This window comes from Ylistrum balloti, unplaced genomic scaffold (genome assembly GCF_031769215.1).
Source record: "Ylistrum balloti isolate Yb309-2 unplaced genomic scaffold, AGI_CSIRO_Ybal_v1 Utg370566, whole genome shotgun sequence".
Taxonomy (NCBI): domain Eukaryota; kingdom Metazoa; phylum Mollusca; class Bivalvia; order Pectinida; family Pectinidae; genus Ylistrum; species Ylistrum balloti.
In genome coordinates this window covers 855453-874876 of record NW_026782355.1, presented here as the reverse complement: position 1 = coordinate 874876, position 19424 = coordinate 855453, and the positions used below count along the sequence as shown (strand labels likewise).

General features: G+C 36.2%; 1 protein-coding gene across 2 annotated transcripts; it reads left to right on the top strand.

Annotated features, from left to right (window-relative positions):
- Nucleotides 1-1883: 1883 nt before the first annotated feature.
- On the top strand, nt 1884-18503 carry LOC132556363 (glucose dehydrogenase [FAD, quinone]-like). 2 transcript variants are annotated; one of them, XM_060220768.1, is made up of 12 exons: nt 1884-1916; nt 10347-10472; nt 11905-12113; nt 12580-12769; nt 13073-13201; nt 13497-13618; nt 14347-14514; nt 15403-15553; nt 15999-16162; nt 17297-17474; nt 17652-17880; nt 18056-18503. In XM_060220768.1, exons 2-12 carry the CDS (start codon nt 10349-10351, stop codon nt 18180-18182), a joined length of 1791 nt encoding a protein of 596 aa, XP_060076751.1. In that variant the 5' UTR covers nt 1884-1916; nt 10347-10348; the 3' UTR covers nt 18183-18503. The 2 variants fall into 2 exon arrangements, with proteins under 2 accessions (XP_060076751.1, XP_060076752.1); XM_060220769.1 differs by lacking the exon at nt 1884-1916 and adding an exon at nt 9746-9807.
- Nucleotides 18504-19424: the final 921 nt, after the last annotated feature.

Below are 19424 nucleotides of genomic sequence, written 5' to 3'. Positions count from 1 at the left end.
GATGTAGTAACAGAAAAATAGTGAGACTAAATACGCAAGCGTCAGAGGGAGTGTTTAACTGCTAACACAGAAACAGTGAGACTAAATACGCAAGCGGTCAGATGTAGTAACATAGAAATAGTGAGACTAAATACGCAAGCGGTCAGATGTAGTAACATAGAAATGGTGAGACTAAATACGCAAGCGTCAGAGGGAGTGTTTAACTGCTGACATAGAAAAAGTGTGACTAAATACGCAAGCGTCAGAGGGAGTGTCTAACTGCTGACACAGAAACAGTGAAACTAAATACGCAAGCGTCAGAGGGAGTGTTTAACCGCTGACATAGAAATAGTGAAACTAAATACGCAAGCGTCAGAGGGAGTGTTTAACTGCTGACACAGAAACAGTGAGACTAAATACGCAAGCGTCAGAGGGAGTGTTTAACTGCTGACACAGAAATAGTGAAACTAAATACGTAAGCGTCAGAGGGAGTGTTTAACTGCTGACATAGAAATAGTGACACTAAATACGCAAGCGTCAGAGGGAGTGTTTAACTGCTGACACAGAAATAGTGACACTAAATACGCAAGCGTCAGAGGGAGTGTTTAACTGCTGACACAGAAACAGTGAAACTAAATACGCAAGCGTCAGAGGGAGTGTTTAACTGCTGACATAGAAACAGTGACACTAAATACGCAAGCGTCAGAGGGAGTGTTCAACTGCTGACACAGAAATAGTGACACTAAATACGCAAGCGTCAGAGGGAGTGTTTAACTGCTGACACAGAAATAGTGAAACTAAATACGCAAGCGTCAGAGGGAGTGTTTAACTGCTGACATAGAAATAGTGAGACTAAATATGCAAGCGTCAGAGGGAGTGTTTAACTGCTGACATAGAAATAGTGACACTAAATACGCAAGCGTCAGAGGGAGTGTTTAACTGCTGACACAGAAACAGTGAAACCAAATACGCAAGCGGTCAGAAGTAGTGTTTAACTGCTGACATAGAAAAAGTGTGACTAAATACGCAAGCGGTCAGATGTAGTGTTTAACTGCTGACATAGAAATAGTGAGACTAAATATGCAAGGGATCAGACGTAGTGGTTTACTGTTGACATAGAATTATGTAGACTAAATAGACATAATAAGGCGGCACAGCGTTTACAAAACGAATACAAACATATTTGAGATCGATATCTAGCATGAATAATATATCTACACTTGAATGCTTAATTTGGTTTTCTCTCTGTTAGCCTGATTTTTTGACGCTTTCTATGGAGTTTGGTCCGAATATACAGATAGAATATGAATTAATGTATTCGTTAAATAAATGCACGTTGTCATTTGTGATATAGATAATACAGTAAGTATGATACGACTTTCTAGCAAACTAAACAATGAGTAGCACATGTTTACTTCATTCACATCGCTTTATCTGTGGTCAATATAGCTGTTACAAGGTCCCGAGTACAGATATAGTAACCCGGTCAATCACCTTTGTCCTTACAGTGTTCCTAAAACACCGCCACACACATTACTACTTCAGTCAAGGTTAAACAAATATTTTTTTTGTTACTCCCCAACAAAATCAACATTCCTTTATCATTGTTGAATGCGATGCTCTTTCAGAGTGACATAATGCCCCATTTGCATTGAATGTGTCTTTTAGTTTGCGTCTTACATACCATTTTACGTGTCACACCACGAGAGCGGCATGTGTTGATATGCTTCATCAAACTTGACCTTAAGCGACCTGTATTATATAGCTCTAAACTGTGAAGAACGACAGGAACATGCGAGATTAAAATAGATATTCGAGTTTACAGTTACGTAGGTGGTAACGTGTTGTAGAAGGATATTAAAGACACGGTCGTGACCGGACAATGACACATCGATGATTTTTCCTGTCAGTTACGGGTTGAAATATACTTTACAGTGGTAAGTAGTATGATGTAATTTATGATACAGAAAATGTAGTTATGGAGGTTGCGCTTTAAGACTGAGATAAATCTAATGTAATAACGTATATGGTGCTTTAAGACTGGGATATATCAAACGTAATTACGTAGATGGTGCTTTAAGACTGAGATATACCTAATGTAATTACTTTGTGGTGCTTTAAGACTGTGATATATCTAATGTCATTACTTTGTGGTGCTTTAAGACTGAGATATACCTAATGTAATTACTTTGTGGTGCTTTAAGACTGAGATATATCTAATGTAATAACGTATATGGTTATTTAAGACTGGGATAAATCTAATGTAATTACGGAGGTGGTGGTTTAAGACTGGGATATATCTAATGTAATTACGTAGTTGGTGCTTTAAGACTGGGATATACATATGTAATTACGTAGTTGGTGCTTTAAGACTGGGATATACCTAATGTAATTACGTAGTTGGTGCTTTAAGACTGGGATATACCTAATGTAATTACGTAGTTAGTGCTTCAAGACTAGGATATAACTATCATTATGTAGGGTGGTGTTTTCAGACTAGGTTATATACATACTGTCATTGAGTAGGTGACGCTTTAAGACTATTATCAAACTAATGTCAATAAGAAGATGACGCATTACGGCTTCGATATAGCATATAGCAGTAAGAAGGTGACACATTGAAACTACAATATAGCATATATCAGTAAGTAGATGGCGCATAACGACTATGATATAGCATATATCAGTAAGTAGATGGCGCATTACGACTATGATATAGCATATATCAGTAAGTAAGTGGCGCATTATAACTATGATATAGCATATATCAGTAAGTAGATGGCGCATTACGACTATGATATAGCATATATCAGTAAGTAGATGGCGCATAACGACTATGATATAGCATATATCAGTAAGTAAGTGGCGCATTACGACTATGATATAGCATATATCAGTAAGTAGATGGCGCATAACGACTATGATATAGCATATATCAGTAAGTAGATGGCGCATTACGACTATGATATAGCATATATCAGTAAGTAAGTGGCGCATTATGACTATGATATAGCATATATCAGTAAGTAAGTGGCGCATTAAGGCTATGATATAGGATATATCAGTAAGTAGATGGCGCATAATGACTATGATATAGCATTTATCAGTAAGTAGATGGCGCATTATGACTATGATATAGCATATATCAGTAAGTAAGTGGCGCATTACGACTATGATATAGCATATATCAGTAAGTAGATGGCGCATTACGACTATGATATAGCATATATCAGTAAGTAGATGGCGCATCACGACTATGATATAACATATATCAGTAAGTAAGTGGCGCATTACGACTATGATATAGCATATATCAGTAAGAAAGTGGCGCATTACGACTATGATGTAGCATATATCAGTAAGTAAGTGGCGCATTAAGGCTATGATATAGCATATATCAGTAAGTAGATGGCGCATAACGACTATGATATAGCATATACATGTATCAGTAAGTAGATGGCGCATTACGACTATGATATAGCATATATCAGTATGTCAGTGGCGCTTTACGGCTATGATATAGCATATATCAGCAAGTAGATGGCGCATTAAGGCTATGATATAGCATATATCAGTAAGTAGATGTGGCATTACGACTATGATATAGCATATATCAGTAAGTAAGTGGCGCATTACGACTATGATATAGCAGATATCAGTAAGTAAGTGGCGCATTATGACTATGATATAGCATATATCAGTAAGTAGGTGGCGCATTACGACTATGATATAGCATATATCAGTAAGTAGATGGCGCATCACGACTATGATATAGCATATATCAGTAAGTAAGTGGCGCATTACGACTATGATATAGCATATATCAGTAAGAAAGTGGCGCATTACGACTATGATGTAGCATATATCAGTAAGTAAGTGGCGCATTAAGGCTATGATATAGCATATATCAGTAAGTAGGTGGCGCATTACGACTATGATGTAGCATATATCAGTAAGTAGATGGCGCATTAAGGCTATGATATAGCATATATCAGTAAGTAGATGTGGCATTACGACTATGATATAGCATATATCAGTAAGTAAGTGGCGCATTATGACTATGATATAGCATATATCAGTAAGTAGGTGGCGCATTACGACTATGATATAGCATATATCAGTAAGTAGATGGCGCATCACGACTATGATATAACATATATCAGTAAGTAAGTGGGGCATTACGACTATGATATAGCATATATCAGTAAGAAAGTGGCGCATTACGACTATGATGTAGCATATATCAGTAAGTAAGTGGCGCATTAAGGCTATGATATAGCATATATCAGTAAGTAGGTGGCGCATTACGACTATGATATAGCATATATCAGTAAGTAGATGGCGCATTAAGGCTATGATATAGCATATATCAGTAAGTAGATGTGGCATTACGACTATGATATAGCATATATCAGTAAGTAAGTGGCGCATTACGACTATGATATAGCATATATCAGTAAGTAGATGGCGCATTACGACTATGATATAGCATATATCAGTAAGTAAGTGGCGCATTACGACTATGATATAGCATATATCAGTAAGAAAGTGGCGCATTACGACTATGATGTAGCATATATAAGTAAGTAAGTGGCGCATTAAGGCTATGATATAGCATATATCAGTAAGTAGGTGGCGCATTACGACTATGATGTAGCATATATCAGTAAGTAGATGGCGCATTAAGGCTATGATATAGCATATATCAGTAAGTAGATGTGGCATTACGACTATGATATAGCATATATCAGTAAGTAAGTGGCGCATTATGACTATGATATAGCATATATCAGTAAGTAGGTGGCGCATTACGACTATGATATAGCATATATCAGTAAGTAGATGGCGCATCACGACTATGATATAACATATATCAGTAAGTAAGTGGGGCATTACGACTATGATATAGCATATATCAGTAAGAAAGTGGCGCATTACGACTATGATGTAGCATATATCAGTAAGTAAGTGGCGCATTAAGGCTATAATATAGCATATATCAGTAAGTAGATGTGGCATTACGACTATGATATAGCATATATCAGTAAGTAAGTGGCGCATTACGACTATGATATAGCATATATCAGTAAGTAAGTGGCGCATTACGGCTATGATATAGCATATATCAGTAAGAAAGCGGCGCATTACGACTATGATATAACATATACCAGTAAGTAGATGGCGCATTACGACTCTGATATAGCATATATCAGTAAGTAGATGGCGCATTACGACTATGATATAGCATATATCAGTAAGTAAGTGGCGCATTACGACTATGATATAGCATATATCAGTAAGTAAGTGGCGCATTACGACTATGATATAGCATATATCAGTAAGTAGATGGCGCATTAAGGCTATAATATAGCATATATCAGTAAGTAGATGTGGCATTACGACTATGATATAGCATATATCAGTAAGTAAGTGGCGCATTACGACTATGATATAGCATATATCAGTAAGTAAGTGGCGCATTACGACTATGATATAGCATATATCAGTAAGTAAGTGGCGCATTACGGCTATGATATAGCATATATCAGTAAGAAAGTGGCGCATTACGACTATGATGTAGCATATATCAGTATATCAGTAAGTAAATGGCGCATTACGACTATGATATAACATATACCAGTAAGTAGATGGCGCATTACGACTCTGATATAGCATATATCAGTATGTCAGTGGCGCTTTACGACTATGATATAGCATATATAAGTCAGTAAGTGGCGCATTACGGCTATGATATAGCATATATCAGTAAGTAAGTGGCGCATTACGGCTATGATATAGCATATATCAGCAAGTAGATGGCGCATTAAGGCTATGATATAGCATATATCAGTAAGTAGATGTGGCATTACGACTATGATATAGCATATATCAGTAAGTAAGTGGCGCATTACGACTATGATATAGCATATATCAGTAAGTAAGTGGCGCATTACGGCTATGATATAGCATATATCAGTAAGAAAGTGGCGCATTACGACTATGATGTAGCATATATCAGTAAGTAAATGGCGCATTACTTCTATGATATAACATATACCAGTAAGTAGATGGCGCATTACGACTCTGATATAGCATATATCAGTATGTCAGTGGCGCTTTACGGCTATGATATAGCATATATCAGCAAGTAGATGGCGCATTAAGGCTATGATATAGCATATATCAGTAAGTAGATGTGGCATTACGACTATGATATAGCATATATCAGTAAGTAAGTGGCGCATTATGACTATGATATAGCATATATCAGTAAGTAAGTGGCGCATTACGATTATGATATAGCATATATCAGTAAGTTAGTGGCGCATTACGGCTATGATATAGCATATATCGGTAAGAAAGTGGCGCATTACGACTATGATGTAGCATATATCAGTAAGTAAATGGCGCATTACGACTATGATATAACATATACCAGTAAGTAGATGGCGCATTACGACTATGATATAGCATATATAAGTCAGTAAGTGGCGCATTACGGCTATGATATAGCATATATCAGTAAGTAAGTGGCGCATTACGGCTATAATATAGCATATATCAGTAAGTAAGTGGCGCATTACGGCTATAATATAGCATATATCAGCAAGTAGATGGCGCATTAAGGCTATGATATAGCATATATCAGTAAGTAGATGTGGCATTACGACTATGATATAGCATATATCAGTAAGTAAGTGGCGCATTATGACCATGATATAGCATATATCAGTAAGTAAGTGGCGCATTACGACTATGATATAGCATATATCAGTAAGTAAGTGGCGCATTACGGCTATGATATAGCATATATCAGTAAGTAAATGGCGCATTACGACTATGATATAACATATACCAGTAAGTAGATGGCGCATTACGACTATGATATAGCATATATCAGTAAGAAAGTGGCGCATTACGACTATGATGTAGCATATATCATGAAGTAAGTGGCGCATTACGACTATGATATAGCATATATCAGTAAGTAAGTGGCGCATTACGACTATGATATAGCATATATCAGTAAGTAAGTGGCGCATTACGACTATGATATAGCATATATCAGTAAGTAAGTGGCATATATCAGTAAGTAAGTGGCGCATTACGACTATGATATAGCATATATCAGTAAGTAAATGGCGCATTACGACTATGATATAACATATATCAGTAAGTAGATGGCGCATTACGACTCTGATATAGCATATATCAGTAGATGTGGCGCTTTATATGATATAGCATATATAAGTCAGTAAGTGGCTTACTGATATAGCATCTCTCTCTCTCTCTCTCTCTGTTTCTCTCTCTGTCTCTGTCTCTCTCTGCCTCTCTTTGTCTCTGTCTCTCACTGTCTCTCTGCTTTTTGCTGTCTCTCTCTCTCCCTGTCTGTCTCTCTCTGTCTCTCTCTGTCTCTGTCTCTCTCTCTGTCTCTCCGTCCCGTCGTGATGATCAATGCATTATGGGGAAAAATGAAACTCAAAACAGTGGCTAGTGCATGAAATTTTATGATATTTATCAATAGTTTTTAAATCTGACATAATGTCAATATTAATCCTACTCTATCGTGGACATTATATATTTACAACTACACGAGAACCATCTACAACCCATGTTACAGTACAATAACGACCTATGTTTATGTACGTTATTTCCAATAACATGGAGTTCAAAAATGGACCTTTCCAGGATAGTGTTCTCTCCTATTTGGTATCCACCATTGTCTGTATGCATAGCTGGTGATTCCATCATCGAACATATAACACTTGTCGTTGAATGGTGACAATCCAATTTTTTTCATATTGATATTGTATAGCTGGTGGTCGTAACTCCTTATTTGTGTCATCTCTGACATATGTAGAGTCCAATCAAAGAGGCACTACTTATATTGTTGGTAGTTGGTTTGATTCTTTATAACGCTTTTCTTTATCCCTTGTGTCCCGACACCAGTAGTGCTTTTCACGCGCTTTCCGTCTACATATTTCGTAAATGTTTTGTCGTAGATGTAAGCATTCATTTTAGATTTTAATTCTATAAAAGCATGCATGTCGTTTCCGTGCGTTTCGTCCTTCATCTTTCCCAATACCTTTTTATTCGTTGTAGAGAGGGTGTACTCTCTGATGTATCAAAAAGGTGGTGATCCTGCGGGATGTCATCGTAAATGTCATTCGTGTGTAAGACGTATGTCAATGAGTACGTATCAGTGAAAACTAGTGTAGCGTTGGATCCGTACTATGACTTGACGTAGTTGTAGAGGAAGCTGGTGGACTTTGGTCAATTTCATACCTAATGAAAGGTATTTTTCAGATTGCGGCAGTGCAAATATCTTTCTATTTGGGATTCAAATTGGGAACGAGCAGCTTTTCAGTCGATATGCCTTTTTATTTCTAGGTATTTAGAAATTTTGGAAGCATATGGTCACAACTTAGAATTATTGCCCGCATTCGTTCAGGGGCCAATGGGTAGTCGTTGTAGAGATCATGGAGACCATAGGGATAATCAAGATTTACCTCTAGAATATAACCCTCTGAAGAATCTTCCGAAATACCCATGCAGTCAATGGCGCATTTTTCTTGATCGCTTAATCAAGTCGTGAGTGAACTGGCAGGGTTTGTGACATTGCACACCCATCTATATTATTTGCGTCCTTTATTGTTGGGTCATACCCAAAGACATAAGGATTGTTAGCTTCGGCATGACGATGGATGATCACTGAAATACCACCACGTAGACCCTTCCCTATAAACAAATGTACATCGATGTCGGTGAGGAGCTCAAGCTGAACGCCTGTATTAATAGGTTCCCCGTCCACCTTCTTATGTCGAGTAAGCCGATCTGTCGTCGTGAAGTTTTTGTGGCATATATCGCAATTCCATTTTTTGTAACCGTTTTCACTGAGATGTTTATTCAAAGTCTTTTTATGCTCAAATTATTTACCACAATGTTGACAGGACCACTTTCCTCCACCTGTGTCTACTGTTAACTTTCTCTTCCCCATCCTATGGTGATTCTTTTCTACAGCTGTTCATTATTTTTTATCTTGTTAGCAGATTCTATTCCTCCTGATGGTTGCTCGAGAATGAGTTTTGTGTGTTTGGTTGACAGGTTTTCCATCACCGTAGCTCCTCCCGTGTTCGGGTATCGTCTCATCGACGAACGCCAGTGATTTTTGTTTGTTTCAAGCCCGTAATTATACTCTCCGAAATCATCGATAGAAATCATGTAATTTTATTGGTTAATTGAGATTTTGGAAATTTATTATAAATATTTTTTCTTCATTTGTCTTTTGGATTTTGAGGCGATCGGACGGGTTTTTTTCTTAGCTCCCGAGTCTGTTAACCATCACTAAGGTCTTACACGCTAGCAATTCAGCTATCGAGGCCAACATATAGGGAGAATGAAGTTAGAACGGTAGTCAAGCGGTGATATGCACATCTTACGTTTGCAAGTAGTCAGTCATTTTGTATTTTGCGTGTTATATCATGTGGATGCATGTATGGAGATTATATAATACAAAATACCCAAAGGTTTGTCGTCAATGTGCTTATAATATTTAATCTTCCTGCTGTTAAAATAGCACGACAATATATTTGCCTTGTCAGCACTTGTATAGATAGAAAAAAAGTGGACCATGATAAAAATAGTTACTTCAAGTACGTCTGTGTATGTACATGTATGTATGTAATATACAAGGTCAGTTAAGGGATTTATACTCGTATCTTTCTCGTTATTTAAAAATCAATACAAAACGAACTTTGTTCCGGTTACATTATCGATTGGTACGCCTCTGCCGAAGAGGGACGCCACTAGGGAGGTACCAGGCTGATGGTAAGGATTATAGCATTTTCTCTACTACAGTCATTTTTCAATATAAAAACAGCCTAAAATTGTGGAACATATTACTTATTCTATAACGGGGAGATGTGAGAATAATATATTAAAAGGAGGTAGTGATATTAAATGTAATGATATCTGTGTTGTAAATATATATATATGGTGATGTCTGTGTTGTATATGTATGGTGATATCTGTGTTGTATATATATATGGTGATATATGTGTTGTATATACATGGTGGTATGTGTGTGTGTGTGAATGAGCTTGTATAAATATAGTTGTATGCGTTTGTGAATACGCTTGTATATACATGATGGTATGTGTTAGTGAATGTACTTATATATATATTGGTACGTATGAATGAAAAGATGATAACATTTGATAAGTATGTAGGCATAACGAGTGTTAGGATGAAAGTGTCCACATTATCTCTACGTATAAAACACAACACTTCTTGATGATACTGGTGAATATTCATAGATAGGATTTCATCTTCATGATAAACGTAAACATATTCGTGGTTTGTTGCAGAAATGGAGAAACTGCTCATGGCTATCGTAGTTGGTGTTATTGGATATATGTATTTCCAATCTGCAGTAAAGACGGTCAGAAGAGGTGATGGGTCAAAACTGGAAACATCATATGACTACATCATCGGTATGGCTAAATATCATGTCTGTTCATCTGTACTCATGTTATTGTGTTAACAAGAAGTAATGGTAATATAACAGCAAAGGGCCGTAACCATTTAAATCAAAATATTTTGGACAATGCATGCCGACATTTCATGGAAGTATGTCCCATTTTCGATTTCATTTCCTGCCAAAACTCATATTTGTTTAAGGCAATTCTTAATCCTAAACAGCATAATAACACCGCTGAGGTAAGAGTGTGGTCATATCTATTTTAAGTGTTCTTCGAACTAAACAAATTATATAAATATAAACTTTATATGTTTTACAACAATTGTGAAACAAGCAATAAACACTTATACTTATCGCTCTTGTTGACCCGGATGTAAGAGCACGAAGTATCTTCGTAATAGGTATTAGCTGGAAAAAAATTTCATGTCATGGAGTCATAACATTAAAAATACTTCAGTAAAAGGGCGGTACAAGAAGAGTTTGCCATGAGTAACATTTCAGACTACATATTTGCTTGTGACATGAAATTAAGTGGTGAAAAGTTTGACACTCAATACAGTAAATCTTGCGATTTGAATTGAAGTTTCGAGAGGCATCTCAACTGGAACATTGTCATTATTGTTTTTATTAAAATAACACATTAGCCTAAATGGTTACCTGACTACCCTCAATCGAACTTAGATAGCAAGGAGCCATACATCTGGGTTACATCAAATCGTTGTCATTGTTTAACTCACTCTAGATCTTCTTGATGTAAGGCTGCATGCCAAGTTTCATTTAATTTTGCCAATATGTACTCGAGTTATCGTGTCCACAAGGTCCATGGTTATAAAACTGCAAGAGGCCATAATTCTGTAAATTGTGATCAAATGGGGTCCCATTGTCAAACTTGTCTGAAAATTCTGCTTATCTTTACCAACATCTCAACATGTTCATAACCCAAATTCAATAAGACTTGGGCAAGATATAAACAAAAGAAAGATTAACACGGAAACTCATGAAAAAGAACAGGGCGAATGTTTCAGAAGGAATCCGCCATGGAAAGCATAGTCAATCTAAGTAAGCGAGATTTTTAAACCGCGGCGACCGAATGGTTAAGGCGTCTGCTGACCGTCTTTATCTCTTGCCCAACACCTTTTGGTCGTAGGTTTGAGGCCTTCGCAGGGCATTCGCCAGTCACTGGCCACACGTCGGTGTTTTTTCAGGCAACTCCGTCTTTCCTCTCGAACCCGATTCTAACACGTACTTAAATGGCCATGGCTGTTAATAGGACGTAAAACAACAATATAGAAAGCAACGTTAATTTCTTATCAATAGCGGAAACATTCACGACAAAATCAGAATAAATATTCCCCTAGTTGGTTCTCCAGAAGGTTTAAATGATCTTAAGATTACATCCACGTCGATGTAGGTTCGGCCCAGTAAGATTGATTGATTATTTTCAGTGGGAGCTGGATCCTCAGGGTCAGTGTTAGCGTCTCGTCTGACTGAGGATCCTGGTAATGATGTGGTGTTACTGGAGGCTGGTGGATCTGACGAAACTAACCCCAACGTGTACAAGGCCGGGGCAGCCCCGATGTTGATGAAGTCTGATGAAGACTGGGAGTACTATACAGTTCCTCAGAAACACGCATGTTTTGCCATGAACGAACAGGTTTAGAAAAACTTTGAATTTTCGTTTCCATGCTATCCAGTCTACTAAAAACATTAAAACATACAAAAAGCCCATTGTTCGTTGTAAACAATTTCTTATTGAGCAGTTTTCTAAAACGAAAGAGTACACAGCTTTATTCATATGTAAAGTTTGATACTTAAAGATAATATTTTTGTCACAAGATTATTTTAAATGTCTATCTTACTGTAATGTACCTCATATAACCATCTATCTGCCGTAATGAAATATTGCAACGTTTTTATTGACACATGTAAGACTCAACATTTTTCTCTCCTCAATAAAGTTCATAAACCAAATAAACGTCCTTAATTCTATACCTATAGGAATTATGTCATTGTAATTATATAACTGTTTTCTGAATCAGTGTAATGTATTAATATAAACTCTAAAGATCGCTCACATGTTGTTGATACGACTGTCACATTATAACACGTTTTACATTCAGCGTAGTTATTGGCCTCGAGGACGGGTTCTAGGAGGAAGCAGCTCTCTGAACTGGATGGTGTATGTCAGAGGTAATCGCCATGATTACGACAGCTGGGCTGAGGAAGGTTGTGAGGGCTGGAGTTACAAAGATGTCCTCCCTTATTTTATCAAGTCAGAGGACATACAGATTGACGAATTCAAACAATCAGGTAATATTGGGTATATACCTATGATTAGAGGTTTTTGTCATCTACGGAAATATTCAAATTACAAAATATTAGTACTACGCTATCAACAAAAAGGGGTTTCCTGTAAGTTTTAATGTGGAAAGTTTATAAGCTTGTCATCAAAGAGCAATACATATTGCTGGAATGATTGACTGCTCGGTAGTGTTATCACATTGTTTCCTGTTGTTTATGAATGAATTTCTTCCCCTTATTGTTTTGGAACCTCCTCGCCTAACCCTATGGACATGTATGATAATACAATGCAATAGTATGGCTATTCCGCAGACTATCACGGAAAAGGTGGCCCTCTGCCAGTAACACGACCAAATATCACGCCTATGCATGAACTGTATCTTCGTGCAGGAAGAGATTTGGGTTACAATGTATCAGACTGTAACGGCGAGGACCAAATAGGTAGGTTATTTAATTATATCAATCGAAATTAGCAACAGACACCCGGTAAACACCTGTAATCAACTATATCACTATGAAGTGTAAAATCGTATCACTATCCTCTTTAACCCGTATCTGCTTCGGTTATTCTTGTTAAATGATAGGAAAATGTGATTTTTAACGGTATGAAAAACTAGTAAACAACGCAAAAACATTGTTTTCTAAACTATCAGTAAATGAAAACAAAGCGATATGGAAACAAAAAACGACATTTAAAGTTTCCATAACAATGACACTAATACTGTCTTTTCGTCAGGTTTTTGCTGGATGCAGTCCACCATAAAAAATGGGGAGAGATGGAGTTCGTACAGGTCATTTATCAAACCACATCTGGACCGTCCCAATCTCCATGTCAGGCTCAATACCTACACCACGAAGGTAAGTAGTCATCGAATCAACAGAATGTTTAAATATATTTCTTTCATAGGATGCCTTGCATTTGTATTTTTTCCTTACAGAAAAGCAATATCATTCTTGCTAATAGTTGATGAAAATAGGACAAATCAGGTTTAACATAGAGTGGTTTGAGATATGACGAAGAGAAAACAGTTAATGGCACATGGCATGAACAATATAGATAAAATACAGGAACATGTTTTAAATGAGACTCGTATACACTACGTAAATGTACGAAAGAAGCGAGATTTTGTCAACTAGTGTAGATTAAGTTTTCTTTATATTTATCTCTTTAGTCCCTTTGTCAACAGTCAAAAATAGACTGGTATAGACTTGTGTATGACGTAGGTACATGTAGGTGTCAGTTCCGCCAGTCTATGAACGACGCGATTAACAATAGGATACTGTAATAACATTGGACTTATCTAGTCTTAGCCTGAGAACCTTCGATGGACGTTGACTATATCAATAAACAACTGGAAACAAGACATAATATGACATTACCAGTTTATTAACTCTTTATGTCAGACACAAATGCGTGAAATAGATCGTATCATTAGTTGATAGATGACTACTTAAGCTTAAGGCGAAAATCAGATTTTAATAACTTCTGTATCGTTATGAAAACAAAATATCTTTTGTAATTTGATGATGTCACACATTTTCATTATAACATATTCAAATCAATTATATTTTTGATACTTTTCAAGGTGATAATAAAAAACAATAAAGCTATTGGCGTAGAGTGCATAAGGAATGGGAAGAAATTTCAAGTGTATGCCAGGAAGGAAGTGATATTGTCTGCTGGTGCCGTCAACACGCCACAATTACTGATGTTGTCCGGTGTTGGGCCAAAGAAACACCTTCAGGAATTAGGGGTATGTAAATATGTACAACTCGTCAGTTCTACTCATGCTGTCCTATATTGAGTGAACGAATCACCTTTGGGGTTGGATAGAAGACAAACAATTGCACAGTATCATTCAATACAAATTTAGAATCAACACGCAGTAGAGCCGAAAAATGTATTAAATTGTATTCTACTGTTGTTGCGTCCTTCGACATATGTGGATGATTTTGCTGTTCAATTGCCCGCAATTAGTAATGCTTTCCGGTGTTGAGTTAAAGAAGCACTCTAAGTAATTAAGGTCAAGTTGCATTCTATAAATTTCATTCATTTTGAACAACATAAATGGGGTACACCTATAAAATCCCAGTGTAATTCAACACCTGGTCCTTATATCGAAGAGAAAGTCTGATATGAAAAGTTGTTAAATAATAAGTTTACAGAACATGATTAATCAAATTCAACAAAGACATATGGAGATAAGCAAACCTGAGACGATTTTCATAGCTAAAACTATCTAAAATAAATTCCGTTCTACATAACCATAATGACAGTTTGGAAAAATGAATTTCGATGGCAGCCTTTAACATAATTCGTGTTGTCCAAACGTAGTATTTCTAATATCATGGTGCACATGAGGTTGACATTCATTAGTTATGTATCTATCTCTAATTTCCCCTTGTGTTTGCAGTAGGGTATTCAAAACCATACTGTGAAAACGTTGTCTAAACTAGGCAAATTATTTACTTGATGATGGTTTTCGTCATTGGTTATCCATTACATACAGTTTCAGATTTTAAGATTCAAAATTACTTAGTTTTATTTATTAAGACGGTGAATACCAATCGGTGTGCTATTTGTGTAAACTATACTATTGCTAGAACGATGATTTTATTTAATAATCGTAACGTTACAACAGATTCCTGTGCTTGCTGACCTTCCAGTTGGAGAAAATCTACAGGACCACTTCATGATACCTATAATGTATAGAATTAATATAACAGGGCCCTTAACAGCCGAGTTAATGATGTCATCATGGGCAACAAAACAGTACGAATACTTCGGAACAGGTTGGTTTATAGTACAAAACATCGGTAACAGTGCCCTTAAAGGCCCGAGTGTCTGATTCATCTTAGGCAACAAAACAGTACGAATACTTCGGAACAGGTTGGTTTATAGTACAAAATTAATGACATTATCCTGGGCAGCATATGCTTTTATTGACAAGTCAGTGACCGTTACATTGTATGTTTGTACAAAAGACTCCCGTGAATAACATCTTTCAATACAATTTTCAATTTAGCTACAGGGCCAAATTATTAATTAAACTTCTACAGTTATTCGTCTCTCTGGGACTTGTCAGAAGTCAAAAGGACCTTAATTTTGAAATATAGAAGTCAAATTACGAAAACAAAACAAAATCGAAAGCTGAAAGTAAACGAACACATTGAAAATAAACTGTTGGAATACTTTTTGTTAACGATTTGGTTAGATTCATCACAAATATTTTCCAAGGTCCATGGTCCGCCACCGCCCTGGAGGCAATGGCATTCTTGTACAGAGATTTCAGTAAGAAGAAAGATTCCGGAGAAAATGCAGACATCCAATTGCACACATTCAGTGCCCATGGTTCGACACCTGACATGAAAAATTTCTTTCCTGTCAACTATAAGGAAGAAGTAAGTAATTTTTCTCTGTTTACTTGAAAAAAATACTTACTTAAAGCAATTATGCACCTAAGCTTGATATATAAGTTACATTGAGTTGAGCGCTGGTATTAGCAATAAGCAAAGGAGAGATGACTATCCTGTAGTATCGTGTGAGTGCACTCACTGCCCTTTGCCGTAATGACGTCAGAAATAGATGACGTAAGAGCCTTGTTATGTAACGATTGAAAATCATTAAGACACATAAGTGAAAAGTATATTTTAATACAAATTCAAATATACATATATCTGATATTTTTGTGTTCTGAACTGTGCCACTATTCGAAATAATTAAAACGTGGCATGCAGTATATTCCCTATGCTTTCTAAAGAATATTCCCGTTACTCCAGAGTTTACGATCACTTTCGCTCGCTGCATCCCTGGAACATTTCCTTGCAAAACTGAAGGCACAAGCGAAGTAATTTGATCGGTCTAGAGTGGGTTGTGGGAGAAAACCCTGGCCAATCGTAGAATGATAAGCGATACCCAACTTCAAAGCCAGTAAAATTAAACTTTTTGCGACCTTATAATTCGTTTGATATATATCAAAGGATCAAATTAGTCTTGTAGTCTTATTCACAAGGTGTCGCACATGGACACATCAATTTTGACATGGAATGTTCCAGGGGGTGCAGAGAGCGATAGTGAGCGTAATGTCTGGAGTATCGAGGATGTTTAAACAGATATTGCGATGTCCTGGCTAACATTGGTATACCCTCGTGTAGAATGTACTATGACAACATCAGCCAGTTTAAGACGTTTTAATGTCTTCATTAGATACAATTTGAATACAAGGAATATCAAGAAGTTGGATAGCCTTTTCATTAAGAACCAATATGTTTCATATACTCTAGGGTAGAATATTCAGCATAATTTTGTAATGATATACTTACTTATGCTGCCTGACCATACCGTGCTAATAAAGCTTCGTTTAATTGCTTCTTTACTCTTTAAGTCCTCGACAAATTGATATTGGTCAAAAGTTAACGTCTTGTCAGCAAAATAGTAATACTGTCATGCATGTAGCAACCGTTTTTATCAATATTAATTGAAAAAATATAAACCAGTGTTTTTGTTTTCTGATTGTGCTCGGTACGTTATTACAGGTAAAGGACCAGCTGTATACTGAGACTGATAAAGTCCGAACAATTGTGTTTAGCCCGACAATCCTCCATCCTAAAAGTAAAGGAACAATCAGACTGCAAAGCAGGGATCCTTTTGATTATCCTCATATTGACCCGCATTACCTGGAGGACCCGGATGATGTACAGCTTGCCATTCAATGTAGGATATTACAATTCATTAAACTTTCTATTGAAATGTTACTACTGAATATCATCAACCAAGAGCGAACTTTTGTACTTTATTAAACACAATATGATGATTCAATAAACAATACTAAACACAATATTTTCTCCGGTAAATAGATCCATAAAAGATGTTTTCAATCTTTTTTCGCAGCTATAAGATTCGTGGAAAAGCTGATCGACACAGATACATTCAGATCTATAGGAACAGATGTCAGCTATCCGTCTCCGTTCCATAAACTGTGTTCCCAATATGATTTCCGGTCGGACAGATTCTGGGAATGTTATGTGAGGCATTTCACACTGACAGTGTACCATCCAACATCCACATGCAGAATGGGGAATAAAGATGACCCATCAGCTGTATTGGACCCCCAGCTCAGGTATGTCCATTAAGTAAGGTGATATGTTCGCATTTTGTAGCAACATTCGCTTATTTTTTCGTATACCAATTATAACTAATGATATTAAATATGAAGAAAACGATTCAAAATATGTTTGCTCAATTTAAACTTACCAAATATCAAAATAATTTTAATAACAATTTATGTTATATAGGGTCAAAGGAATATTTGGTCTGCGTGTTGCCGATGCTTCTGTGATGAGAAATGTGCCTTCAGGAAATACAAACGCTCCAGCGATAATGATCGGAGAGAAAGTAGCTGATATGATTCGTGGAGGCTGAATGTTTTCTGCAAAGTATTTTTATGAATTTATCTGCTATAGTTTCAATTCAACATGCTATACCCATGTTGTTTATGCAGATACATACACTATTTCTATGTTCTTATAACGGACTCAGATAAATTCTTTGTAACCAGTAACTAAGGATTTCTGCCAAAGAATAAATGAACTTGTGTTAGTCAACAAAGACCTAGAAACATAAGGTGGATCTGACGGTTTTAAGATTGTACCAAAGACACAAGCGAATAGCTCCTTTTAATACGATAGGATACAGAAGAGCTATTACCATAGACAAAGAAGATGACGATCCTTGGAATTAATTCAAACATTGAAATATCGTAATAATTTGATTGTAATGATTCCAATACAATAGCAATTTGGCAACAGTCATTATATGTACAAATGTGAATCTTAATAACTGTTAAAAATATTCATAAACTGTGATGATGGGCTATCGAAAATACGTCTACCATTCAGAATTACCATTATAATGCGCATTGATTTAAACAAATTACAGAAGCTACCACGTGTCAGTCCACTATTCAAACCTTATCTTGTGTATGTACAGATTGTGCGAACCTTAACCAATCTGTTTGATCCTAATAGACAGTATACAAACAAACCAAGACTTTAAGCAATGTGAATACCAAAGTGATTATCTAGCAGCAGCAACTTGCATTAATAGTTAACTACAATCTAATGTATTATACGTAATATCCAGATCATAAACAGTTTAATAACCACATCAGTAATTAATCTCTATGAATAAAATATTAAGGACAAATACCCCCCAACTCGACAATAATACTTTCATTGTTGGCAAATGCAGGTTTATTTATATAGGAAATTACATGTTTAGTTGTGGGTGTTATGTTTTGTAATAACATCTGTCAGATGAATAAAAATCATTATTAATCAGTAGTTTATATAATTGTTCGAAATAATTGTTTAAAATGGTGATAAACCTGTCATATTACATAGCACGGAGAACACAGCATAACCAGACAATAGTACTCTTAAACCCATCCATTGTACGATAAGAATATCTGTTATTTCGACATCTAAGGATATACTCAGAAATCACCATATATTGTCATCTGATGAAGAAAGCTTTCTACAGATGACCTACACCAGAATTGATTGCGTTTTATTTTTTGCATGTTTGTACCTTTCAGTATGAAACTACTATTTGCTCCATATATTTGTTCATGTGATACACGCTATAGTACTTCTCATTGTTACG